Below are 27786 nucleotides of genomic sequence, written 5' to 3'. Positions count from 1 at the left end.
TCATTGAAAAAATAGTTTTTTTTAATTTATGAAATTTTAAGTATAGGTTGTCATTTGAAAATCAAAAGTTGATAATGATTTACCTGATAAATATAAGGGTGAAAATATTTAAAAAATATATAGTTCTAGAACAAGATGAATCCAGCATTAAGACATATGAATTATGAATATATTATAGAACAATAAGAATGGAGACACAGAGTACAGCAATCAGTATTTAGAGGGGTCACAGAAACAATCAAGCTATGAAGTAAAGATACACCTTTGATGTCTGTTATTTGTATTATTGAAGATTAATAGTTGAATATTATATTGTGAACTATAACAATATTTGTTTAAAGTAAATAAAAGTAATAGTGATATATTAACAACTTGGAACGCAACAAGTTACTTTAGCTAGGAATCTCTATTAAGTAGTCTAGAAATGTACACAACATAATATATAGTTATCTAGCGGTTGCCTCTGTATCGCTCTAGACAATGTGTACACTTTTAGAATAAATACAAAGAGCCCTAGATTGAGTGACTACGAGAAAAAAATCTACAGTAGGTATATTGATACTTTAACTACACTCAGTCGCGATAGAAGCTCGTTCTTCCTTGGTACCTGTACACTGTAGAGATAAATACAGCTAGATTTAGATCGCTCTAGCTAGGCTGCACTAGAAGTGTGTTTACACTAGAGTGAAATGTACTCTAATTAGAGCAGTCATAGAGAGCCCATAGATCAAATCTACCTAGATAAGTCTACAGCCCATGTACATTAGTCAAACTTGATAGTCTAGATAGTTCTTTTATTGAGACAGCATTTTAGCTGTTTGCATTTTGGCATTTTGGCTTGCATTTTGTTCGTTAGTTCGTTTTTTTTGGACGGAAAATGTCGGACCGCAAACGCGTTGCAGCTGCAATTATAGTGTGTAGTTTGATTAAAAAAATACAGGAAATAAAATCGAAAAAAACGAAGAAGTTGTGGGTGAGAAATTGGATATCAAAAAGAGATGACGAAGGAGTGCACGCAAAGTTACTGAAAGAAATGAGTGTAGAAGATACCACTTCGTATGAAAATTTCATACGAATGTCCAAAAATGATTACAAGAATCTTTTAGAAATAATTACACCGAAAATTATAAAAAAAGATACTCACCTCCGAAAAGCGATTTCACCTTCAGAACGACTAACATTGACGTTGAGGTTTCTTGCCACAGGTAAACGGTTTGATAAATATAATTTGATAATTTATGTATATATTTTATTTTGCTTATTTTTGTATCTTTTTATTATAGAATAATTTTAACATAAATTAATAAAATAACATTATAACATTGTATTAAGCTTTCAATACATTTTATATTAGAAATAAGCTTAAAATAAATATTAAAATAAAATAAAATTTATATCATATTTAATTTATGAAGTATGCTACTTGTTTTAACGTAGGTGACAGTTACCAGTCTTTAAGTTTTTTGTTTCGGATTCCTCCGACAACTATTAGCCGAATTGTTCCAGAAGTTTGTCAGGCGTTGTTTGAAGAACTGAAATGTGACTATCTGAAGGTTAGTAATTTTACTGAGGATTATAGTTTTCATAGAAAGTTGACAAATTAGAACTGTCACTCGCTATTGGTTGAGGCATTGATGATAGATTAGAAAGAGTTATTAAGTTGTCATGTGGATTTTGATTAGAAAAACCACTAGATGATGCCCAGTCAGAGACAGTATCAGAATAATTTTCAGATGAACATGTAGAACCAATTTTTTCACATCTGTCTTCCTCTTCTCCCATATTAATGATAGCTCTCTGTATTATGCGCTTTAATCGTCTTCTTCGTTCTTCAGAACGGAGTTGTCGTAACTCCACAGCAACGTAATTTCCAAAAACATCAAATTCATCACTTGGAGCTCTTAACACGGACATAGCTTCTTTAAATAACTCTTCGTCATCTTCGTTTATAGATTTTGGTTCATTTCCCTTATTTAGTTTTTTTTTCTTTGTTTTCTTTGAAGAATTGTCAGCAGTAATCGAAGTCGTAAATGTCTCGTGTGATGATATTCTCCTTCAGCTTGAGACTTAACGACTTCACTAGCTTCCTCATTATCACTAACCTAAAAATGTTTATACGAGTATTTACTGACTGTAAAATAATAACTAACAGATAGAACAAACTTTTGGTATATTTTTTGTATTTATAATTTATAGACCTTAGCGCTACATGTATAGTTTGTTTTAATTTATTATAATATCATATACTATTTGTTTCGCTCGGTGTTATTATATTATACATAATTAAAAATATAATTAAAAGATATAAGTTACAAACATTTAACTCAAAAATTACTTATACTAATTGCAGATTCCGTCTACATCTGATGAGTGGGAAAAGGAAACACACCGTTTTTATGAAAATTGGAATTTCCCTTACTGTATCGGGGCACTCGATGGTAAACATGTAGTGATGAAAGCACCAATGAATAGTGGAAGCCTTTACTTTAATTACAAAGGGACACACAGCATTGTATTAATGGCTCTTGTTGGTGCCGATTATAAATTTTGTATGTTGATGTGGGATGTAACGGCCGTATTTCAGATGGTGGCGTATTTGCAAATTGTTCATTGTCAAAAGCTCTCGAAAATAATACTTTAAATATACCTCAACCAAAACCGTTACGTGGACAGTCAAATTCAGTACCATTTGTTATCGTTGCTGGCGATGCTTTTCCTTTAAAATCATATTTAATGAAACCATTTCCTTTTCGAAACCAACCCGGGCCAAATCGAATTTTTAATTTTAGACTTTCTCGTGCTCGCAGAGTTGTAGAAAACGCGTTTTGTTTGCTTTCTGTTCGTTTTCGTGTACTAAGGAAACCTATAGAGTTGGATCCAGAAAAAACCACAAAGATTGTGCTTGCCACTTGTTGTTTACACAATTATTTACCATCTCGGAAAGCCTATAGTTACGCACCCCCCGGAACATTTGATAGAGAAGAGCAAAGTGGTTTGATTCCTGGTAGTTGGAGAGAAGAAGGAACTCCACAAAACTCATTACACTCAATGCAACAAATTAATGTACAAAGAAATGCAAGTTCTACTGCTAAGGAAGTACGTGAAAAGTTCAAAACTTACTTTATGTCTACAGAAGGAGAACTGACATGGCAATATCAATATATTTAAATAATTAAAAAAAAAAACTAAATAATTTTTTAACAAAAAGTTTTCAATTTTTTAAAGTTTAAGTCTTTTTTTTAATAGATCTATGTTTAATATTTGTTTAACATGAATCTGGCAGTGAAGAACAGAACTTATTGTATAATATAGACAATGAGGTATTCAAAAAATGTAATAGTATTTATTATTTTAATTTTAAATATTATAAAATGCTAAATAAAAATACTAAATTGTATATATAACATCGTATATTGTAATTGTATATATACAATCTATTAATAGTCAACTATCAACTAGTTATCATTTATGTACTTATATATAAATATAAATATTGATATCGCGTCGCCACCGGCCGATAATATAATATTATATAATTATAATAATAATATTATAAACAAATCTATTATTAGTTTTTAATTTTAAAATAATTATGATATCGATTCAGTACATTACCAAGTAATAAACCTATTTTAATAATAAAATAAGTAACTTACCAATGCATTTGGTACTGTGCCGATAGTCTTCACACATTCAGAAATGCCAGTCATGAATTTCAGTGAATCGAAAAACTCCCAAGAACTTTTCACGGTCTCATCTGCACCTGCTCCACTCTTCTTATTTTTTATCTTTCGTAGTTCACTATTCATTTGGCACCGAAGATTGTGTAACTTACTACTAGTTAAAGTGAGACGGCCTATGTTACAACCATGCTCACAGCGGGTACTTGTATTATCTGAGGTTGGATATATATTAGATGTCAATATCGACTACTGTTCAATATAAAAACTTAAAACAAGTGATTGCTCACGGTCTTAAACTTGTAAAAATCCATCGAGCTATCCGTTTTTCTCAAAAAAAAATTGGATGCCATCGTACATTGAATTCTGTACTAAAATGAGAACAGAAGCTAAAAACGAGTTTGAAAAAGAATTCTCGAAGCTTTTAATTAATAGTGTTTTTGGAAAATGTTTGAACTAGAACTTTATAAAATTGATTTCATCAGAAAAAAGCTAATAAATTAATGGCAAAAACTAATTTTAAGGATAGAACAATTTTTTCTAAGAATCTTATGGCTATTCATCAGCATAAGGAAACTATTAAATTCGACAAGGTGATTTATGTAGGATATGCGATTTTAGACGTTTCGAAAACTTTTAGTTATGATTTTCATTATAATGTAATGAAAAAGAAATATGGTAAAAAAATTAGACTATCCACCAAGAAATAAAATTCTGCTAAATATATCGTAGGAACGTAACCGTTACGCAGTTCGTACAACATTAAATCTAAATTATAATTCGCTTCGTATTATATAATTTTTGGATACGTAAATACATTTCTCGTATATTGTTTTAGGTTCTCGCCTATACCAGATCGCTGTATAACGAGTGGTTTATTATCTTTATTGTGTTTGGGAAGACATTCTGAAATTTTTACATAAGACGACGGGCGGGCGAATTCGTTAATTTGTTGTTTGTATTGTTCGATAGTTAAGAAATCGTTTGTATAATTTTTCAACGAATTTTAACAAAAACCTATTATCCGAAATCACAGAAAACGTTTTTGCTTTACTGCGTACTTTTCAAAAAAAACTTGATCGTTTACCGTAGCCCCCACATGCGTAATAGGTAAAATCGCTAGTTTCGGTTGAGTATAGTCAGCATTAAAGTTGTATTTACCATCCACCAATTCTATAACTTTCGCTGTTTCATCGATTTTTCTATTGTTTTCCGCTGCACTCAGAGTAGGTAAATCACGAAAAAACGTTTCTAAATTACTGTTCAACCTAGTAGATCGTTTATTTGCGTTTGGAACGGTATGATGTAATTTATGAAAAAATTTAGTTACCTATACGTTTGTCTTCACAAGTTTGGTCTTCCGATTCCGAATCACTACAACTACTACAACAACTAATACTAACTCTCTCTCCATTACAGTTATGAATATAATTAAAGGTGGAATCCATGATCCATTAGCACATACACATTCTAAAAGTGTATGTATTTCTCCACGATCAGCATAAGTTATTTTATAAACATAACGTTTACCTATAGCATTTACTGCTTTACCACATAAGATTGTCCAGTTTCATCACAATTCCAAAGACGGTCATATGCCCTATAAGCAGCAAGATTTTCAGGAACTGTAAGTGTAAGACTATACCTCTTTTTGAAATTCACCCTACTTGCTAGCAGATTCATTATCTTCATTGAAATAAGATCCACGTCCAGCTGCAGTGGCTAATTGGTGTGCTATTTTTCTTACCTGTAACACAGTCAACCCCAAGCCAAATCCTTGCATCTTTATGATATAGTTTAATATTTGTTATTCAAGGTCTGATGTAAGTGCATATGGTCTTCCCATTTTTGGAACTAATTCAACATCATCACGTTCCTAAAAATCTTTAAGTGAACTCCATGGAACTCCATTGATTTTTGCTGCTTTGTAAATGGACATGTTTTGTTCATTGACCATTTTAGCTGCAGCTCTTAATTCAAAATTGGCATATTTCCGGTATGAGCCTTTTTTTGGCATTATACTTTAAGATCTAAATACCACAAAATATTTTTTAAATAATTAATAAAGTATATGTATATAATAAAATAGGAAACATTTTAGAAACATATTATCTTCATTTAACTATATAAGTATATAGCACTTAAAACAATTTTTAATGTCATTATATTTAATAAAAGAAACATGATTAAAAATGTAAATTCATTTGAGGTGAAAACCTTAAGAAAATGTGTATCTGCGATAAGGAATCATTAGTTACAGCAAGTCAATAAAAAACAAAAGTTGTACCATTAATTCAAGCATGTTTTCTAGTTTGATATTTATTAAAAATAATACACTTACCTAAAACACAATTATGGAAATAAAACAATTGGACAAGTACTCCAAAACAAATGTGCTGAACGTATGTAAAATAATGATAAAGAATGTACAAACTACTAGTAAAAAATTTACGTATCACACGCACCCAACGACTGTCTCTTTGTCAACGACAGTGTATCCAGGGTACCATTTGACGCAATTTCGGTATGTTCGTTACAAATGCTGAACGAAATTACATATATCACGAAAATACCTTCCTTTACCCTACATCGCATTAAATCGTCATTTAATTTAGTCAACTTAGGCAATAAATTTAAGAGAAAAAATATTGAACCATTTTCTTTTTCGGTATCAATGGACAATGCCAATTTAGGGTCCATCAACTTAGTAGCTCATTATTTTTGAAAAATCCGCCTGTATATACCGATAATGATTTGAAAATATATAAATCGGTATTAATTCAAACATCAGCACATTTAACCGCAAACGGATCAACTATTAAAAAGACGGGTAATAAATATTCTAATATTATTAGTAAATTATTCCCCTCAGGCGGTGGACTGTCTATGAAATTGCAGAAAAATAACTTAGTGTATTGGGACGATCCAAACGAGTTAGTCGATCGATTACGTTTACTTATCGCGTCCAAAGCAGCCGGTAATACAAGTGTTTCAAACGAAATAATATCGATTTTTGAGGAATTACGTGAGGCTGGACTAATAAAACGAATTCCAAATGTCTAAACGTGAAATCGCTTTAGAACTTCACAAGCCAGCGAGGAAAAATTTCGTTAGACGTAGAGTTAACGTGTATGGAAAAAATGATTTATGGCAAGCTGACTTGGTTGAAATGATTCCATATTCCAATAAAAATAAAAATAACAAGTACATTTTGACCGTAATAGACTGTTTTACGAAGCGTGCCTGGGCATCGCCATTAAAGTCCAAAACTGGGAAAGAAGTCACTAGCGCAATGTCTAAAATATTTCTTGAAGGCTCACCAAAACTTTTACAAGTCGATAGCGGAAAAGAATTTTATAACACCACTTTCGACGCATTAATGACCGAGTATAACATATTCAAATATTCGACTTTTAGCACCATGAAAGCTTGTATTGTAGAAAGGTTTAATAGGACATTAAAGGAAAAAATGTTCAGAGAGTTCACAGCACGCGGCTCGCACGAGTGGATTTCGATTTTACCAATGTTGCTTGACGAATACAACAGTTCGCGACATAGGACTATAGGAATGACACCAATGCAAGCAGATGCCAACCCCATGTCAGTGAAAATAAAACACCGTGAAATAAATAATGTAAAAATTAAATTCAAAGTTGGCGATAACGTTCGTATCAGTACACAAAAAGGCGTGTTTACAAAAGGTTATCTGGCAAACTGGTCTACGGAAATATTCGAGATCATCAAAATAAATAAAACATTACCCGTTACTTATCAATTACAATATTATATGGGCAAACCTATTGCAGGTTGTTTTTATTCTGAAGAAATATTCAAAACTAAACTTCCAAACGAATATTTAATCGAAAAATAATACGTAAGAAGGGGAAGCAAGTATTTGTCAAGTGGTTAGGATTTGATAATACACACAATAGTTGGATAAATACGTGTGATGTAAAAAAATAGAGTCAGTCGTACTTTAACTATGAACGTGTTTGGTAGCTCACAAGCCAGTGATACTAAAAATATTATTACAAATATCGAACAGTCTTTTAAAACATATACACATAAATTTGATAAAATCGAACATTTGCTCGAAGAAAACAACAGATCTATCTATGCGCAGGAAGAACAAACAAAAAGCTTACTATTAAAGTGTGTAAATATAGCAGAATGTTTAAGTAAAATTGAAACTTCATTACAAATTATCAGAGAAAATACTGACGGGTTGAACAAATTATTTCCTACTATACTTAGTGCACTATTTACTATTGATACTCATTATAAAAATAAGACATAATGTCTTCGGGCATCTTGGACGTTCAATGCATTCTTGGAGCAAACAATAAGTATCTTATTAAAGAAATGTCTATAGTCGACACAGAAACATGGGCAGTACAACATTCGATTTTTAAAAATTCAAAATCTATGCAGGGCAACAAGAGTCGAAAAATTAACAAATGGCTGGAACGTCATTATCATAAACTAACTATAGATTATGGTGATGATGATGTTGAGTATGAGGAGCTAAGTAGAATATTGAACTCATTAAAGTTCACCTGCATATACGTTAAAGGTGAACAGAAAAAACAAATTATCATTGGATTTATACCTCATGTCACACTCATCAACATTGAAGACCTCAGGTGTCCACGCTTGGAGCAAATATGTGATGAAGAAACTCTACCATGCTGTATTTTTCATATGGAATTTAATCCAAAACAATGTACATTCTATAAAGTATTTGTTATAAGGAAATGGTTTATAAATAATTCTTAAAAATGTATGCACTTTTTATATAATAAAAATAATTATATTTTAACATTGTTTTTTTATTTATTTACATGCTAAAATACATTTATATGTCAGCATTTACAAGGTTAATTAAATATGTATGGGCTTATATCTATCTGAAACAGAAAAAAACATGATGAATTAATACAATATATCTTAAAAATATAACAATTACATCTAAACATTGCATTTACATGAATATTTACAAAGTATACAAATAGTATAAAAATAATACAAGCTATATAATAATCTATCTTATATAACAATTACATTTACAAAGTATTTACATAAATAAATTAGTCGAGTAATATTTACAAGTTAACAGAATATACAATAATAAAAAATATATACAAAGTATTTACAATTTATATATAAAATTATTTAGACATATGACAAAGAAGTTCTCTCATCAGATCTTTTTCTTCATCGTTCCATTTTCGTCCTTCTGCATCTACCTCATCATCAAGCTCCGGCCAATCAAGTTCATCTTCCCTATAAAATTATAAATATTAGTAAAATATTAAAAATATATTTATGATTGTAATAACTTACTCTATACTGTAGTGACCATGGGCTAATGTGCTTATTTTATCTTCTAATACTATCCTCTTTTCGTCATAGCTGTTGTACGTCAATTTCCTAGTTTTTATTGTCATAATCTGGTGCTTGAATGACCGTATCGACACATTATCTTTATACAACTCCAGTCAAACTTCTCCAAACAAACACTTCTTGTGGTCCTCTACCGTCATATGGTTTTTAATCACATGAGCTCTGATACCCTTTGCCTTGATTTTTTCCACTCCAACTCTGTCCTCCGGTCCAGTATACACGTTGAAAGCGTACGACTTGGCTCTCAACGCACAAAACTCTGTAATAATATTGGAGTCAACTTCATCAGAAAAGAGTCCCGGTTCCTTCTTTCTCTCTGCTATGTAACACTGGCATGGTCACTAGGCAGGTTAGCAGTGTCCATCCGGTCCAACAAGTTATGGTTGGCAGCCAAGTCTGCATAAAAGTCCTTAGTACTAATATGATATATCAACGAATCTGTAAAAATAATGATATTAAATTAATATATTATATACATGAGATTAGTTTAAGTAAATTTACCCGTATCAGTATACATAAGTTTGATTCTGTCCCCATAGTGGCGCTGCTCACATTATAATGATAGACATGCATCATTGTTTTTGATATGTCCAGTACTGCAAATCCTATTAACATGGTTTAAAAATGTTTATTAAAATATAATAAAATAAACTGAGTTGTACATGAGTAAAATACTTACCAATATAGATTGGTTTAAAGAAATCTATGATTTTATTCTCCAATGTTACAGCAGTTATATTTTTATGTTCATAATTGGTACAGTATTTAAATGTTGATTTGTTCATTAATTTCTGCAATCGCTGTTCGTTCGAAACAAGTTCCATTTTAATCCTAGATCTCATCGATTCCATAATTTTTCCTAGAAAGTTAAGAGAAAATTATAGTAAAAATGTTTTAACAGTATAATAATTAGTATAAAGTAACATACCAAATACACTATTGTTCATCAGTTTGTAGAAATCAATTTCAAACTGGTTCATCGCCTTCTTCCTCATCTCAGAATTTAAATTAATATATTTAGCCAACCATTTAGACTGTTTGAACTGCAATACTCTGTGAACCTAAAACAAAATTAGTGTTAATATATATTTTATATTTATATAATCAATATATTTACCTTTTTCACTTTCAAACCATTTGCCATCGCCTGTTTCAAATGACGGTAGTGTACAATATACCGTTCTTTAGATTCTAGTGTTGCCATGAGTTTCCTTATTTTAGATTCAGGTGGTATATCGCTGTTCAGCAAGAATGGTAGATCGTTGTGCTCATCATGTAGGTGTTGTGGATACTCTATATCGACCTCATACATCCGTCCTATCTCAGATGTATCGTTTAAATTTTCTAATCCATCAAGTGTAGGTTCTACCCATTCAAAGCCACCATATGGCATGCACTCGGCCATTGCTTAGCCATACAAGTTATTACCTTCAAAAATAAAAATAATTAATACATTTATCGAGTTTTGAGAAAAAAATAAAAAATAAAAAAAAAATATATATAATATGTATATATGACGTATATACTTACAGTCTTGATAAATTATCCAAGAGTCTGGTTTATTCACATCATATTCAGGTGTTTTCCGATTATTCGCCTTACCATAACTCATGCTCGCTTGTGTAAGACCCCCGCGTATACCTAAAGCAAAATCGATAATTTATTGATAATTGCAATGTTTTATTTTTATTTTATTTTTAAAAATCCTTACCTTTTTCACACATCAATAACATGTCATAATCGGCCAAAATTTGAAGTTTTATGGAGGTGAATTTCAAGCACGCATTGAAGCTTAATCCAGGAGCCGTGTAATAAAAAGCCGCATCAAGTCTATACGTTGACAGACAAATATCTCTAAAGTTTTCGAATATATCCGCCAGCAGTAATACATCTATTTTCAAATATAGATCGCTATATTCTCCCAGCGTTTTGCAGTTGAAATGGTTCCATACTGTGACTGCGTGTTCGTATTCCTTTTCTTTAATATTTTCCTCGGTTAGCGTGCTGTAGAATGACTCTTTTGGTGGTAGTGATGCTTCATTCAATTTCCTCCAAAAATCTGTATACTCGTACGGGTACACCCCCTTCCGCGTCGCTAGAGCCATATCATCACGGGAAAAATGTTTTGAAGTTTCTCTAAACTTGTTTAATCCAGGTGTCATTAAATTTTTCGAGAGAGAGGATAAGCTTGAAGCCATGAATCTAAAAGTGTCTATAAATCGAAGGGTAAATTTGTTTGAAATATATTTACTAAATGAGATAAATTTCTCCTCGCTGTTAGGAATCAGTGTTGTACTGCGTTCATCATATCCCAGCTCCACGGTAATGAAGTGTGCGTCATAATTACTTAAATTGTGTAGGAAACAAGGTACAAAATTTGGTGTTTGTAATGTTAGGTTACATCTGTTGCAAATAGTTTGACGATACTGACCGGATAAGTGACAGTGGTCTCGTACTTTTCTATTTAATATTGTATACTCTTTTTTACACAAATCGCATGCTGTACTCCTATTATACTCGTTTTGTTGTTCCTCACTCATTATTATAATTTTTCTGGATAAATCTACAACTGTCTCAACAAAATGTTTTGCCACCTCCGTATGCGTCTCTGAACCTCGATGAATAATTACTGATGTAGGTATGCTATGTTTTTCAAGCAGTTCGCGAGGTACATTTTCCGCCGCTTTCACATATACACCGTAGCTCATAGGTTTATGCCTATGTATTACTGTCGTGCTTTTTCCCTTCTTTTCATCCGTCTTCATCAGGATTGCTTCAAAATCCGCGTAAATTACTATGGGATGACGTTGTGTCTTACCCCAACCTTCAAACTCCAAAATACTCCTCTCTGCCGGCATCACTGGTAATATTGGTTTGTGTTCACCGCATATCTTCTTATGCTGATCCAAAGCCTCCTGTCCACTCAACTTTTATTTATGACTCCTGTCATCATAACTAGTAAAACATCTTTTACAAAATACTAATCTCTCGGTATGTGCAGTTTTCTATTTACGTATAAGTCTTGAAAAATTCGAAATGTAGGTATAATGCGAGTTGTCACCGTCCGTTACCAACAACAGATCGAAATGGTCCGGTTTCTCTTCATTCACCACACGCAACGGGTAGACCTCATAGGTTGGATATTTTCTAGGAGGTTGAAACTTTTTTTCTAAGCCGTAAAAGTTAGGATTATTTTTTTCAAATTTCGATATATCCGATATAGGCGTTGGGAACGAAATGCCATCGAAGTTATATTTGTTCTCGTGTTGAGTATAATTTTGCCCGACACGATATAACGGTGGTCCTGTCACATGTCTCACTAGTATTGCCCACTTAAAACATTCTTGATCACTGTTTTGGGGGTTTATTGTAGCCCGCTTTCTGTCAATAAATTCCCGCAATTGTATATATGATGACTCGCCCATGGGTATATATTTATATACCCCCACCAACAGCCCGTCTATGGACTCCATAGTAAGTCCACTACCACGGGATTTATACTCTTCCGCCTCGGTCATTAGCTTCATATCTTATATCTAAATATCTGTGTGCGTGTGCGTGTGTATGTGTACAAAATCTTATCGTTAATAATAATTATTATAATCGATTTATGATATATTTTACATTTAAAAAAAGATATGATGGCTTAAGCGCAAATCATTACATCCATCCTAGCCTTTTTGTGATGCGTCCTCGCATCAAAAGTTAAGGATATCATATAATTTCTAAACCATAAAAGCATGAAAGTTAAACAATGAAAATTATAAAATTAGATACATAATGTTTTTTTTTTTTTTTGTTAAACATATTTGGGAAAAGATATAAATTAAGATGAAATAATTCTAAAAATTACAATATAAGTTATATAATGAAATATTTACAAATGTGTATATGTTTTCAAAATGATAATGAATATGCAACATTACTAGGAATTTATTACATTTTTTTTTTTTTTTTTAAATCATTCGGTTGAGACTTGAGTTGATTATATTTCTTGGCATTTATATGGATTACGCATATGACTGTGTAATTGGAGTTCAAACGTTTCAACTTGTTCATATAGATAATTTTCTGATGTTTGAGTATATAGTTTTTTTGTTTTGAATTTGTGATTGATTTATTGATTTTGCCTTGTGAATTGTGATTTTGATTTAAAATTAATAGTGGTTGATCTTGTTGTTTATGCTGTTTTTGTTGTTCTTCTTCTTTCCTTGCGTTGTGCAAATGAAGTGAGTGACGCTTGTAAATATTCCTGCTATTAGTTTTATGCTTAAACCGAATGTTTTATATAAAAGAGAAATGTTAATTCTTGTGTTAATGCAGTTTAGAATTATTTTCCATATAAAAAATATTCCTAGTAGACCGGATATAAATTCGCCAAAAACGGTAAACCAGCCCCACATTTTTTTTAGTTTATTGTCTACCATATTGCTAATGGTATTTTTGTAAATTAATGAATTATGATTTAATCTGTGATCCATTATCGTAAAACCCATGGTTTGTTTTGCTAAATTTTTTTGAGAAGCTTCTATTTCTTGGGGTAGTACTAGATATTGTTGAAATTGTTTCATGGTGTCATAATTATAAATTCCTGCAGTCATTAAATGTTCAATGCTTTTATATGTCCATGTCCATTTTGTAGAGGGTTTAAGAGATTGTGGTCTTTTTATTTCTCTAATATTTTGTGACGAGGTATTCTCCGTCAAGTAAAAATGCCGATGGTAATATATGATTACAATCTAATGGTGGCTACACATGATCAGTTTTAACTGACAGTTGAAACTGTTCAGTAAAAATTGTCAGTTAAAACTGACGTCCCTTGTGTACACACACGTTCATTTTTAACTGAAAATAAACATCATTTTTTCATTTGCTTGTGTTGTGTAGTTGTGATTACAAGATGTCATCTGATGATGATGTTTTAGCCGTGTTTTCACTATTATTAATTTTGAAAAATAAAAAAACAAAACAAAATAAACGTAAAGAGTGGTGCAAAGAGTGGTTGAAAAAAGGAATGTTTATTCTCATGTAAATTTATTAACAGAACTAAAATTTGTTCCAAAGGATTGGCACAACTATCTCAGAATGAGTGAAGAAACCTATCTCAATCTACTCTCTCTAGTAGCTCCACTCATTAGAAAAAATGATACGGTTATGAGAAAAGCCATTTCGCCAGAGAGAGAAATTAACAGCGACGTTACGATTTCTAGCAACTGGCAGTAGCTACGAGGATTTGAAATTTTCTACTATTATTTCACCTCAAGCTCTCAGCAGCATAATCCCGGAAACATGTGAAGCCATATATTCCAAAATATATATATATATATTTCCAAAAAATATTTAAAGGTAATAAAAACTTTGAACATTTGTAATGCATATTTTTATTATGATTAAACTTAAATATATACTTATAGGTACATTATATATACTTTTTAAATAAATTACTAATTAAATTGTATAGGGTCTTCAGCTTTCAGATTATTATCTTACTTCATAGAATCATCTTGCCCAAACTGAGATAAATATAATGCTTCAGTAGTTGTATTTTGTGCTTCACAAGTTCTGGGTACTTCTTTCATTGTTAGTTTTACAGATAATGCATTATTTTCTGAATTGTATGGTTGAAATACAGTTTCTGACGCTTCAGTGTTTGAATTTAAATAATTTATATGTGAGAGTGTGGCATATTGTTGTTGCATTGGTGCTTGGTTAGCCATAGTTATGGGTGGAGGTTTATTATATGAAGGGTTCGATATTTTGCGGCCTCTAGTGTTTATATGTTGTGAAGTTATAGGTATTTCAGTCATTGAAAGTTGTCCAGGTGTTACATTGTTTTCTAAATTGTATGGTTGAAATATGGTTTCTGACGCTTCAGTGTTAGAATTTAAATAATTTATATGTGAGAGTGTGGCATATTGTTGTTGCATTGGTGCTCGGTTAGCCATAGTTAAGGGTTGAGGTTCATTATTCAAAGGATCCGATATTTTGTGGCCTATAGTCAGTGTATCCATTTCAGCTAAGAATAGTGCTTCGTTGATAATGTTTTCGGCTAAAATACGCTGTTCTCTTGTCAGATCACGCAACTTCATTGCCACATTTTTCCCAAAAATATCGAAACGATCGTCGGGCTGTATAGGACGTTTGAAATGATCATTGACACTTAATAGAACTTCGTTTGTTAAATTTGGATCAACTGCATTAGAATTTCTTTTTTTTGGTCTCGAACGTTGAGCTGTAGTCGATGATGATGTGATGATGATGTTGCTACATTTGGTTCATAAGATCCAATTTGACTTAAATTACAATCACCTGTCAGTGATGAACCTGGTCTAGAGTCATTCTGTAACAATAATACACACACAATTAAATGTTAATACATACCTATATTTTATTTTCAGTTTCCAAAAACAGAACAAGATTGGAAAAATATAGCTCAACATTTTGAAAAAAGATGGAACTTTCCTCATTGCTTAGGAGCCATTGATGGAAAGCACATTTCAATTGCTCTACCACCTGGTTGTGGATCAGAGTTTTATAATTATAAAAACCGACATAGCATGGTTTTATTGGCTATTGTGGATGCCCAATATAAGTTTATTTTATGTGATTTTGGTACTAATGGGAGGATTTCAGATGGTGGTGTATTATGAAATACTGTATTTTTCGATAAACTCGAACACAATAAATTAAACATCCCGGCCGACGAAATTGTCAGAAATAGCAACAAAAGTTTACCTTATGTATTTGTAGCTGATGATGCATTTCCTCTAAGAACTGATATGATTAAACCATTCAGACAAGCAGACCTAAATACTTATGAGAAAAAAATATACAATTATCGAGTATCAAGAGCAAGAAGGATTGTAGAGAATGCATTTGGTATTTTAGCGTCTCGATTCCGGATATTCCATACAGACATAAATATTGATTTAAAAAATATTGAATCTGTTGTTATGGCAAGCTGTGCTTTACACAATTACTTGACTGAAAGAAATCAAGCTTCTTACAGTCCTCCTGAAACTCATGATACGGAAATGTTTGATGATGGAACAATTATACTGGGTTCAACTTCGACAGGTTCATACATGATAGATTTAGATAGAAGACAACAAGGAAATGTAACAAATGCAGCAAAGAGAATAAGGTGAAAGTTTTATGGACTATTTTGTGAATGAAGGACAAGTTCCATGGCAGTGTAACTTTGTTAGTTAATTTTTTTATATAACACTATATACTAATATACTATATATTAATATAAATTATGTAATAATTTTATGTATACATATATTTATTAAGTTATTAAATTATACAATAACCATTTATTTAAAAATGTATAAATACAAAATACAAACCAAAACAATAGATGGATAAAGATTTATTTATGTTAGTATTATCATGTAACTTCCAACAGCTTACTGCTTTACTTAACACATCACCAGATAGGACATAGGTATTAGAGTATTTATATTTATATTTTTTTAATATCAATAAACTATAAAATTATTTACTCACGTCTTCGATTATTGTTTCTTCATCATCCCCACTTATATCGACTGGTATAAGGCAAAAGGGGCCAAGCGACATTTTTACAACTTTTCAGGAGAGCAAAAACAAAATTTTCATGTGTTCTCAACTTTGGCGTTGGGGCTTCGGTGTTTAATTAAGCTCCAAGAATGAGGTTAATGTAAATTTGTATTTCATTTTATGTTACCTTGATGGCTTGATATTAGTTATACTGAAATGTCTCGTTAATTTTTATACACAATGGATTTTGTTAAAATTTACCTTTTTTTTGGCGCTTAGCTCTTATTTTTTTGTTTTTTCATATATGATAAAGGGCGCTTGTACCCTTATTTAAATATTATGCTAAAAAGTAAAAATATTTTTATTTTGAATAAATACCTACTTTTGTTTCAAATCGGCGATGTATTTTTTTCTCATAATGTTATAAATGTTATTATTAGGTATAAAAAAAATGTAATTGAAGATGACGTCTTTAATGGGAAAAATATTTAAAATTTTGAATAACAAATAATAAATTTTAAAATAAATGTATACTAGTACCTTAAACAAATAAAATAAATACTTATAAAATAAAATTGCAGCTTCACTTTGCTTTAAAAAAAAATCATACTTATAAAATAAAATTGCAGCTTCACTATGCTTTAAAAAAAAATCATACTTATAAAATAATATTGCAGCTTCACTTTGCTCTAAAAAAAAATCATACTTATAAAAACTGGTACATAATAATATTGTATAGTTCAACTTGTTATTTCTGACCTAATTATTTTCTTAAACTGTCGGTAATTGGAGAGCTTCTTCTTGATTTGGTTCTCCTTGATTGGAAGTGGCTTCTTCTTGATTTGGTTCTCCTTGATTGGGAGTGGCTTCTTCATTTTCACTTTGTTCGTCTTCTTCATCTGTTTCAACCAAATGATCTGGGAGATTGCTATCAGTACTGTGCATTCTAAAATATTCTTCATGGAACTCATAAGGTATTATACCATCGTTGCACAACTTAAATAAATCATTTCTTTTTTGTAATGATATCATTAGAGGTCTTTTATAAGCATTGTGTCAGTACTGACTTTTTTTTTTTAGATTTTTTTTTAAGTGAGAGCAATGTCGACTCTTCTGTAGAACTATATGAAAAATAAGTATGAACTTCAACCGATCCATTATCTAATTTTTTATAGACAAGATATCGAAATTTAGAGGTTTGAATAATACTTCCATTTGTTGATTTTAAATTTGATGAATAAGTTGAATCAGCCAACTCCTTCCAGTTTAAAAATTCTGAATACTGTAAATTTATCACTTCAATTTGTCCAGGATTTGTTCGAGCATTTCGAATTAAAGTTCCCCATTCACTTGGTGCCCACACAGATTTATTTTTTGTGTAATGCTCAATGGTTGCGTGTATTGAATCGACGGGCATGTATGTATGCCCGGGTAACAAAAAACACAATTTAATTTCTTTTATAAACTTTAATTTTTTTTCAAGAGTATATTGGATCATTGCCATCATTGCTCTATTTTTATTTTGGCCACTACATGAATCACAGTATAAAGCAATTGAACTATAAGTATTTCTCTTATCCAAATCACACAAATACTTGAAAATACATGTAACTATTTCATTTGCTCCTCGCTGACCAGTTGATTCACCCCAAAGGTACGCATACGAATTTTGGGTTCCCGATTCATACACAGTGCAATTAAATACACTGAATTTGCGACTATAATAAAGGTTCATGTTTTGTCCTTGAGGAGTATTAAGTACCTTCTGTAAATCAAAACTTATGCATAAGAAGTTACCGTGGGCCTTTGATAAGTTTTGGTCAAAAAGAAACATTTCTTTACACTCATTTTTTTCAATTTCATGAAGTGCTTGTAACTGTTTTTCATTTTCATTTAACTCTCTCATCAATTCCGTATTTTCAAATTTCGAACACATTCGGCATTTATCTTTTTTCGGAACATGAAACCCAATATTATACTTTGTATTAAAAATATTTCGAAATTTATGTAGACTTACAAAATTTAAATCATTTTGAGTGCAATACGATTTGTAAACCAAATACAGTCTTTTTATATTTTCAAATTCACAAGGCAAGTACTTTTTGGTAGTTGATGCTCTACAGTAATGTGATTTCATGGCTGGTAATTTTTGTATGAAAGTGTCCAAATCTGATAAAATCTTATCTGAAGTTTTATTTTTTGGCCGCCCTTTACCTCTCCCATCTTTTTTTGCCGTTCCAACCGGTGAAGAATTTTCAATTGTATACTGCAAACGTTTTCTACTAATGTCTAATGTACTTAAAATAAACTGACGACATACTTGTATTGAATCTGATCCCTTCGGTAAAAAGTATTCTCTAGTTAAGTTTCTTCGGCTTTCATGTTGAACCCTTTGTCTTTTAACGGCAACTTCTCTAACACATTTTAACAAAAAATCTTTTTGTCTCGAATCAATTAATGCCCAATATTCATTGAAAACATTTTGTCTCTCGTTTTCTGTAAATTTAGCTGCGCATTTATTTTGACACTTCTTATTGATACAAGGATTCGGTTTTAGTTTGTTATTTTTCCCATTATTTTTATTATATTTTTTCATCATTCGAATGTTCGTTTTCTTGGGAGGTCTTAACCCATCTTTTCCAACTTGAGTTGTTTCATCGACTATGTTTTCAATTGGTGCATCAACATTTGTAGTTTGATTTAAATATTGTGGTTCTTCTTCCATTTCTGTATCATGTTGAAAATCGTGAGCTTCAAATAAGTTTCTTGAACAACTAGGAAATTTACTACCCAAAAAAGTTGAATCAGAATTATAGTCCTCTACTATTTTTGAAACAGGTGGTAGCCACTCTTTTGTGTCACGGCTACAACATGTGGATGATGTTAATGATGTTAGAATTTCTAAAACTTCTGGTGTAACAATATTTTCCCTATTTTCTATACTATGCTTTTGCTTCATTATTTGTTGGAACACTTTATTATTAATTTCAGTAATAATATTATGACTATCATAATTGTCATCTGAAACAACTTTAGAGTGAACACCTGGATCTATCTGGATATTATTATCTTTAATATTATTTGCAGCTGCAGCTGCTAAGACCATCTTATTACTCCTGGAGCTACTTGCCATTTTAACCTATTAAAAGCCAAATAGGTATTTATTTAAGGTATTTTTTTGAGAAAATAAAACATAAAAATGTATATTATGATAAATGTATTAGGGTAAAATAATGATAAATCCAAATTTTAAGAGATAATTACAAAAGTAATAACATTTTAATTTTAAATTTGGATTACAGTAACATAGTAATTATTTACAAATATTTTTAATTTTTCAGTATAATTTGCTTTTTATTATGATAAAAGAAAAGCCCAAAATAATAATAATATGACTGATGATAAAATGTTGTAAAATATTGAATTAAAATACCTTTCTTTTTTTTTTTAATCATAACAATAATATTATGTAGGTACAGTTTCAGCAAATACAATTACAAAAGAGCATTGATAGATTCTAAAGGGATTTGGCCACTGAAAATATTATATCAATAAGTTGTTTTAACTTTTAACATTTAATACAAATTAATTTAATGTAATACATTTATAAAAATCCCTTTTTTCTGTATTTGTTTAAAGCTATGTAAAAGAATTACAAAATTATTTATGAAAATCATTATACTTAGGTAATAATTATTAATTATTTGATAATAAATCTAAATATTTAAACAAATATTTACAAGCATTTTAATATAAGTACTTTTCAATAAATTATTTAAAACACTTCTTCAAATAGGTACATAACAGTATCTATTAGAGTAAATACATTTATAACACTGGCTAGTACCCTATAATAATAATAATATTGTTATTATAATTTTATACTGGAAATAATATTGTTATAATAAGTGCATAAAATAAGTTTCTAGTTGTGTTTTATAATAAAGTTTGTTTGGAAGCATTAAATATTTGTATTGAATGCCATAATATAGTTACAGTGTGTACTTTAATTAATAACTACCGACTACAGTGTACAACCATTGATATGTGTCACAAACGTCACAACGTGTACCTAACAATCTATGTAAAATGTGCTGGTATAAAAACATTAAACTTCAATAATACTAATGATTAATATAAAATATTATGTTTACCTTCTGTTGTTGTTTCATTCTTTAGTGTAGAACCATAAAAAACCACGACAAATGAATAAATTAAACTTTAAAGTGAGTAAATCAAAAATACTACACAATACACTGCGATTGATTTTGATAAATCTCATACCTAATATTAATATCAATATTATAAAAGGTGATAAGCGATAATAGAGGGGTCCAAGCACCACGTGTTTGTCGCTTGGTGATAACAATTTTCATTAGTGTCGCTTATACCCTAAAAAAGGCGCTTGGCCCCTACACTTTTATCAATAAATGTCGCTTAACCAAAAAATACCGAAAAATAAAAATCAATTATCTCATTACTAAATTGTCATAGGAACACTAGCGCTCGTGCGTTCGATTGCTTTAACTGTCGGTTGTCCCGTAGTATACACCATGTCGCTTAGCCCCAAAATGTCGCTTAGCCCCTTTTGCCTTATACCAGTCGATATTTGATCGTGATTCTCTTGGTACTTCTTGGTCTTTAAGAAATTGTAATGAATCATAGTACCATAATTTTGGTATGTAAATTTAATCAGTACCAGATTCAGATTTTTGTGAAGCTTTTATTTTTCCAAGTTCTTTTCTGAATGTGCAACGAATAGTATTAATTTTACTTTTAACTGTATTTATAGTTGCCTTGGGGTCCACTTCTTTAAATTTTTCTTCTAGAATCTTATAAGCTGCTAATTTTAAATCCCGATCATGGTACTCTTTACTTTTATGCTGCCATAAACAATGCTCATTTTTATATATTTCTATAAATTCAGTCAACCACTGTTTTTGCGACATTTTTCACGGATGTATCACAGATAACTGATCACTTTTTAAATAATTTAATAAAATAATTGATAATAATCTTATAATAATTGATTATAATCTGATAATAATAACTGATAACTGATGCGATTGTCCTACACACGCAAAGTTTAAACTGAAAAGTTATGTCATTTCAGTTTAAAAATATGTGAAATCATATTTCAATCAGTTTTAACTGATAACAAGAAAACTGTCAGTTTTCAATCTACATACGCTCAGTTTTAACTGACAATTTTTACTGAACAGTTTCAACTGTCAGTTAAAACTGATCGTGTGTAGCCACCATAATTCTGTTCCAAATTTTTGTAAAGTTCTTGTTTTAGGTGCCATGAAGTATGATTGATTATTGTAAATAACTAGTAGTTCGTCATAACAAATTGTATTTTTTTGTGAGATTTCTACTTCTACTGGTTTACATTTCAGTAGGTAGGTATATGATTTCTCCAGCCTTTAATGCAGTATAGCCCGGACCTTCGCCCATGGAATATGCAAACTCGGATAAGCTATACGTGGCTAATGTTAGCCTGTATAGTAGTACTTAACGTTCTAATTCACATTGTTTTTGGATTAGGTCTGTATATAAAGTTGTTACTGATGCTTTGAAACGATTGTCAATGTAAACCAATTTAGTATTTATATAGGCCATTAAATCTATATTTTGTGGATGTATATTTTTGGTTTTAAAGTAATGAAAAAATATAATTATAGTTAATTGAGAATGATCAGTTTGTGTAGCTGGTATATTGCATATGTATGTTGATTTTATGTGTTGTAGCGCAAAAACAATTTGGACCGATTCTACTAGATATGTTCGAGTGGTTTTATAATTACTCGAAGTTATTAATGTTGCAGGTCCGTCATATAAAATGGTGAATTCATGGGTTTCACAATCATAAGTATTTGCGTCCCATACTACTTCCCCTTTATAATTATCCAAACCGTATTGGTTGGATAATTTTAAAGTTGAACCGGTTGGGAGGGTTAATGTGTTTTGTTTGTGGTTTACTATGGCCAACCCTTCAGTAAGAGTGATTTTATAGTTAGCTTGAACTATAGCTTCTTGCCATGTACCTTTCTCAGATGAAAATTTAGTGCCTTTGCAATTTCCATGTCTGTCTACAAAACCGGCCACTGTAACTGACGATAACGTAGTTTCGTTAATTTTTAAGCCCGTAATTATCCCTCCGTTTGGTAGGTGGTATGTTAGTTTTTGGTGTATTTCAGAGCATCGAGCACTACCTAATTCAAGTATTTCTGTGAAGAATCCATTATCAACCATTTGAGCATCTTCTAAAAGTGAACATCTATTTATAAAGTAGTTTATTATTATTGAGCATGTTTTATAGGGTGTTCAGTGGCGTATTTAGGTTTTTGTCATGGGGGGGGGGGATATGACTTTTTACCGTTATCACTAACTTGAGGGGGGCTACGCCCCCCCCCCCCCCAAGTTTCCAGGAATTATAAAAGCTTATTAATATTAAATATACTTTCTATGTTTGCCAAAATTATAATACACAACACATTACTTGAGATTAAATGTTTTATTAAACCAAAATCAAATACTTGTTAGTTATTACAATACAAAATCTAATTTTCTTGCTTTTTTTGATAATTCATCTATAACTTCTTCCACTGATAAGTTTATGTCTCGATGAATTGACAACAATGTTAATCCATTTAAACGTGTCTAAAACAAATAATGTTATTTATTTATAAATGTAAACAATTATTATTCTATAATTTTATTATATTAAACCTCTTTCATTGTATTACGCAGATAGGTCTTCAGGCGTTTTAAACTAGAGAAACTTCTCTCCGGAGTTGCCGTTGAAACAGGCAAACTAACAAATATTTTTAATAAAAAATGGATATTTGGATATACTTCTTCATCGCAATTGTCTAAAGCTTCTAATCCATTTTTAGTTAGGTTTAAGTCACTAGAGGCCAATTTCAATTTCCACATCTTGAGTTCAGCAATAATATTGTTTTTATCAATTGCGGGGGAATATAAATCAACCAAATGTTTAATTTCATTCCTGTCTTCGTCAGAAAATTTTGAATGAAATAAGCATTCGAAACCTAGTAACAAACAATTTAAATTATGAATAAGAAAAATAGATAACATTTAGATGTTTACTTAGATGTTTAATTATTAACTGAATGTTGAAGTATCTTTAACATACCCCTTAAAACATTTTTATGGTTTAAAAAACGATCATTAACTTCAGATATAAGATTGTCCAAGAAAGGTAAAAATATAGTCACTCTAAAGTACTGTTCATCAGATGTCATATTTTGAGGGTTCGCTCGATTTGTTAGCTTAGTTGTAATTCTTTTACGAGTAATTGTATTTCCAACCAAATCAGCTGATCTCTACAGAAATAAATATTATTTCACAAATATTATTATTATTATTACTATAATCTTAAAGACTTAAAATACCTGTGCTTCTTCAAAAATTAATTTAAATTCATTTTCTGCATCCTCCCTTATATGTGTTATTGCTTCTACCATATTTTCAACAATTTCTACAGTTTTTTTTAAATCGATTCTCTCTTTCTGTAATTGTTTACATACCGGTAAGCCATAAGAAAATAATACCTATGATGTGTAAGACATAAAAATGAATATTTTAATATGAATTTAAATTATTAATTCTATACTTAATACTAATGTATTACTTACCTTTGTAACATAAAGAGAAACTAAAAATTCAGAATCTTGAATACATTTCAATAACATACCAGCATCAGTTGCTGACGAATCATTCCATTCAGCAGTTATAAAACTTAATGCTTGGTGGACAAAACTATATAATTCGCAAAAATCGTTAAGTGCGTCATATCTTTGTACCCACCTGGTGGCACAAAGTCTTTTTAAAGTTTTAACATTAGGGGTGGAATCATTTTTCTCAATTTCATTTAATAGAACGTGATGCCTTTTAGGTGTATTAAAAAAAACATGAAGTTTTTCTACAATACCAAGACAATTTCTAATGGGTTTGATGTTGCAAGATGAGGAAACTGCTAGGTTAAAAGAATGTGCCGAGCAATGGACATACGTATAGTGCATTCGGATATTTATTTCTTATAATTGCTTGAACTCCCTTAAATTGACCAGCCATGTTACTAGCTCCATCGTAGCCTTGCCCATACATATATTCACAATTTATTCCACAGTCACTTAATCCTATTAAATCAATTAATAAAAATTAATACCATCACCATTTAAAATAAATTAAAAAAATAATAGTAGATTTAAAACCTTGTAAAATTGATGCCGCTAAATCAGATCCTGTTAAACTATGAATAGGTACAAACTGAAGAAAATCTTCATTTAACCTGTTGTTGATATCAACATATCTAACACAGAGTGATAATTGCTCTATATTTGATATGTCTGTTGTTTCATCCGCCAAAATGGAGAAACATTTAGATTCATTTACGTTGGCTACAATTTGTTTTAAAATAAGTTTATTGCAGGCTTCTATTATTTGATTTTGTACACCTGGACTTGTGTATTTGTTTCTTTTGCCTGAACCTTCAAGTATTGATTTAAGATATTCGTCTCCATTAGCTCGATATTTTAATATAGCACGGAAGTTGCCTTCATTATATTGATCATCTAAATGTATTCAATAAATAATTGTAATTTATTTTTAAGAATTTTAAAATAAAAAAAAAATTTTATTAACCATCAATATTAAATGATCCAAAGTCTCTGTGTCCCCTTAAAGGAATGTTTTCTCGGCCACATAATATAATACACTGTATTATGGGAATCAGTCTCTTTCTGTTTTCTTTTACTTGTATTAATCTATAAATTTTAAAATATAAAATTAAACTGATATGTCAACTAAATATATCTATCTGTATAATGTATAATATTTAAAATATATAATATACCTATCATTATCAATTTGTTGAATAATGGGAACTTTTCTGTTTTCAAAGACATCTAAAAAGTTTTCTGCATCTAGTACAGCTTTAACATGATAATCATTTGCAGAGTGAGCACGAAACACCTTAAGAGATATAAATTAACTAGAAATTAAAAGCTTTGGAAAAAAGTTTCAAATGTTTACTTTTAATGCATCCTTAAAGTTCATAAATGGTTCAACTACAAGCTTGCCAAGTTTCTGGTTTCCTACACCTCCATATTTAGCAAAGACTATGCAGTATTTATAAAAGCCACCAAGCTTAATTTTAGAATATGTGAGCCAAGGAAATGAATGCAACCATGATATTTGGAACTTTAATTTTCTTTTTTTATTACTTTCCAACATTGGAAATTCATAATTATTAGAAGGAACCCAAATGTTTTTCAAAACCTAATAAGTAATAAAACAAATAAGCATATTGTGTATAGGTTCGATTCGATTGCTAACATATACAAATATTAGAAATCAAAATTCTTACCAATACTTTTTCCTCATTTGTTAATGGACGGTTTAAATAAAAAGCAATATCTAAAATGTCACTAATTTCAGAAATATTTTTTTTTTCATTATCAATACTAGCACAAGGATCAACAGCATAAGCATTCTCCATCTATAATAATTATGGAGATAAAATAAATTAAATAAGCAAAAATAAATAAATCATAACAATGTCATGTTCATGTAAATAGTAAATAAACTAATTTATTATAAAACTATACCCACCTCGATGTCATGTCCAATTAGAGTATTTTGTTCATTCGTTGTGTCCAGAGTTTTATCTTGATGTTGAAGCAGTGGTTCATCGTCATGGAAATATTTAGTTATTTTTGAAGATTTCATGGTTTTAATATTTTAAATCTAATACTTTTTTAAAAATTGTTATAGTCATCAAAATTCAGATTAAAATCTCAAAACTGTAATTTATTAAATAAAATAATGATAATGATAAGACAATTGTGATTACATGCATCGAAACGACAGAGCGCATAGACCATAATACCATATGATACTAGAGTATGACCCGCCACCCGGTATAATCACTGACCACAGACCAGTGACCAGCGATACCAATGAGAATACTGTACAATAATATAATATTTTAATTCTTGCAAATGTAATCAATTATTGATAAAAAAAAAAAAAAAAATCATATTATTTTAAATAATAATCGTCAAATTATAACGAGTAACGACTATAATTAATTGTGTGTATACAGTCTATGGGGGGGGGGGATTGATCCCCTTGATCCCCCCCCGTAAATACGCCACTGAGGGTGTTAGATAGGTATCTGTTTTTTGTAGTAGTTGAATTCTTGGAATTAATTGGGTGTTGATTTCTGATGGTGGTTCGCATGGTTCCATAAAGAGGCTATTAAATGATATATTGATTTTTGGTCCATTACAGTCATATGCGATAAAACCATGTGCCATGTGTAATAGCAAGAGAAATAGTAGATGTGTGAACTTCATTTTGATTTTGTTTAATGTTGAATGTGAAATTCTGTTTTAAAATTTATAAATATGTAGAGTAGGATACAATGGTTTCTAAAACATATGTAATATAATATAGATAGTTTTAATACTAATAAATAATTATACGAGTATATAATTTATGTTACGTGCTATGATTGTTGTAAATTGTTATTAAGTTAAAATTAAAGTTCTTCTTTTTTTTTTTTTATATACTTTTATAAGGAGTATTATATTTATTTTTTATATAGACTTATTTGTATACAATAGTATCTTTTGAATAATTTTTTTTTACATCTATATTATTTTTTACAAAAATATATAATGTTTTTGCTCATTTAGGCTAGTTTATCTTCAATAATTTATGTGATCTTTGCACATTTTTATTTTAATATTTTATTTTATTTATTTATTTGTTTGTTTTTATTCTTCTTATTCTTATTTTTATTTTATTTTTTTTTGTTTTTGCCTTTATTTTAGGCTGTTGTAACTCAAATCATTAATTATTTATATTTTTATATTATGAACATTTAAACAAAAATCTTATTTATTTAGGTTCAATATATTTAAACATATTCATTAGGTATATAATTTTGTACCTTTAATTGTTCCATTTTTATTAATTAACTTTATTTACTTTATTAATAATCTATATATTATTTACTTAAGAAAGATTGATTTCTTTATTGTTACATTTTTTTTATTTATTTTTTTTATTTTTATTTTTTTATTTACTTGTTATTTGCATATTTCATTGTGATTTAATTTATTATTATTTTCTTATTATTTGTTTA

The 27786-nt window shown here is 30.1% G+C and overlaps 2 protein-coding genes and 4 pseudogenes across 3 annotated transcripts; 1 reads left to right on the top strand and 5 right to left on the bottom strand.

Moving 5' to 3' along the window:
- Positions 1–1422: 1422 nt before the first annotated feature.
- Positions 1423–2319, bottom strand: LOC149060474 (uncharacterized; annotated as a pseudogene).
- A 6470-nt stretch (positions 2320–8789) lies between these two features.
- On the bottom strand, positions 8790–10496 carry LOC107170788 (uncharacterized). Its single transcript, XM_089217405.1, has 6 exons — positions 10201–10496; positions 10012–10144; positions 9763–9942; positions 9585–9688; positions 9024–9521; positions 8790–8963 (listed from the first exon to the last, which is right to left on the bottom strand). The coding sequence occupies exons 1-5, from the start codon at positions 10486–10488 to the stop codon at positions 9513–9515; spliced, it is 714 nt and encodes a 237-aa protein (XP_089073531.1). The 5' UTR covers positions 10489–10496; the 3' UTR covers positions 8790–8963; positions 9024–9512.
- Positions 10492–12610, bottom strand: LOC107170786 (uncharacterized). The gene is made up of 4 exons (XM_089229254.1): positions 12155–12610; positions 10795–12010; positions 10614–10724; positions 10492–10511 (listed from the first exon to the last, which is right to left on the bottom strand). Exons 1-4 carry the CDS (start codon positions 12608–12610, stop codon positions 10492–10494), a joined length of 1803 nt encoding a protein of 600 aa, XP_089085380.1.
- Positions 12611–13138: 528 nt separating this feature from the next.
- Positions 13139–26992, bottom strand: LOC149060472 (uncharacterized; annotated as a pseudogene).
- On the top strand, positions 13984–16296 carry LOC149060473 (uncharacterized; annotated as a pseudogene).
- On the bottom strand, positions 23157–26703 carry LOC107172848 (52 kDa repressor of the inhibitor of the protein kinase-like; annotated as a pseudogene). The gene is made up of 11 exons (XR_016189567.1): positions 26247–26703; positions 26002–26133; positions 25668–25913; positions 25489–25607; positions 25278–25399; positions 24848–25207; positions 24269–24772; positions 24026–24184; positions 23767–23956; positions 23340–23662; positions 23157–23270 (listed from the first exon to the last, which is right to left on the bottom strand). The product of XR_016189567.1 is annotated as a 52 kDa repressor of the inhibitor of the protein kinase-like (transcript).
- Positions 26993–27786: the final 794 nt, after the last annotated feature.

This window comes from Diuraphis noxia, unplaced genomic scaffold (genome assembly GCF_037042655.1).
Source record: "Diuraphis noxia isolate RWA-SAM2 unplaced genomic scaffold, SU_Dnox_SAM2 contig0001, whole genome shotgun sequence".
Classification (NCBI taxonomy): Eukaryota; Metazoa; Arthropoda; class Insecta; order Hemiptera; family Aphididae; genus Diuraphis; species Diuraphis noxia.
The sequence above is the reverse complement of the archived record's forward strand: the minus strand, read 5'-3'. Positions and strand labels throughout refer to the sequence as shown.

Bases quoted from the DNA above. Each gene is read 5' to 3' on its own strand.
- LOC107170788 (XM_089217405.1), bottom strand. From the start codon at position 10,488: ATGGCCGAGTGCATGCCATATGGTGGCTTTGAATGGGTAGAACCTACA. The intron at 9,943-10,011 runs GTATGTTACTTT...TTAACTTTCTAG, and splicing joins GATGAACAATAGTGTATTTG to GAAAAATTATGGAATCGATG. The intron at 9,689-9,762 runs GTAAGTATTTTA...CCATGTTAATAG, and splicing joins CTTTAAACCAATCTATATTG to GATTTGCAGTACTGGACATA.
- LOC107170786 (XM_089229254.1), bottom strand. From the start codon at position 12,610: ATGAAGCTAATGACCGAGGCGGAAGAGTATAAATCCCGTGGTAGTGGA. The intron at 10,725-10,794 runs GTAAGGATTTTT...ATTTTGCTTTAG, and splicing joins GTTATTGATGTGTGAAAAAG to GTATACGCGGGGGTCTTACA. The intron at 10,512-10,613 runs GTAAGTATATAC...TTATTTTTGAAG, and splicing joins TTGGATAATTTATCAAGACT to GTAATAACTTGTATGGCTAA.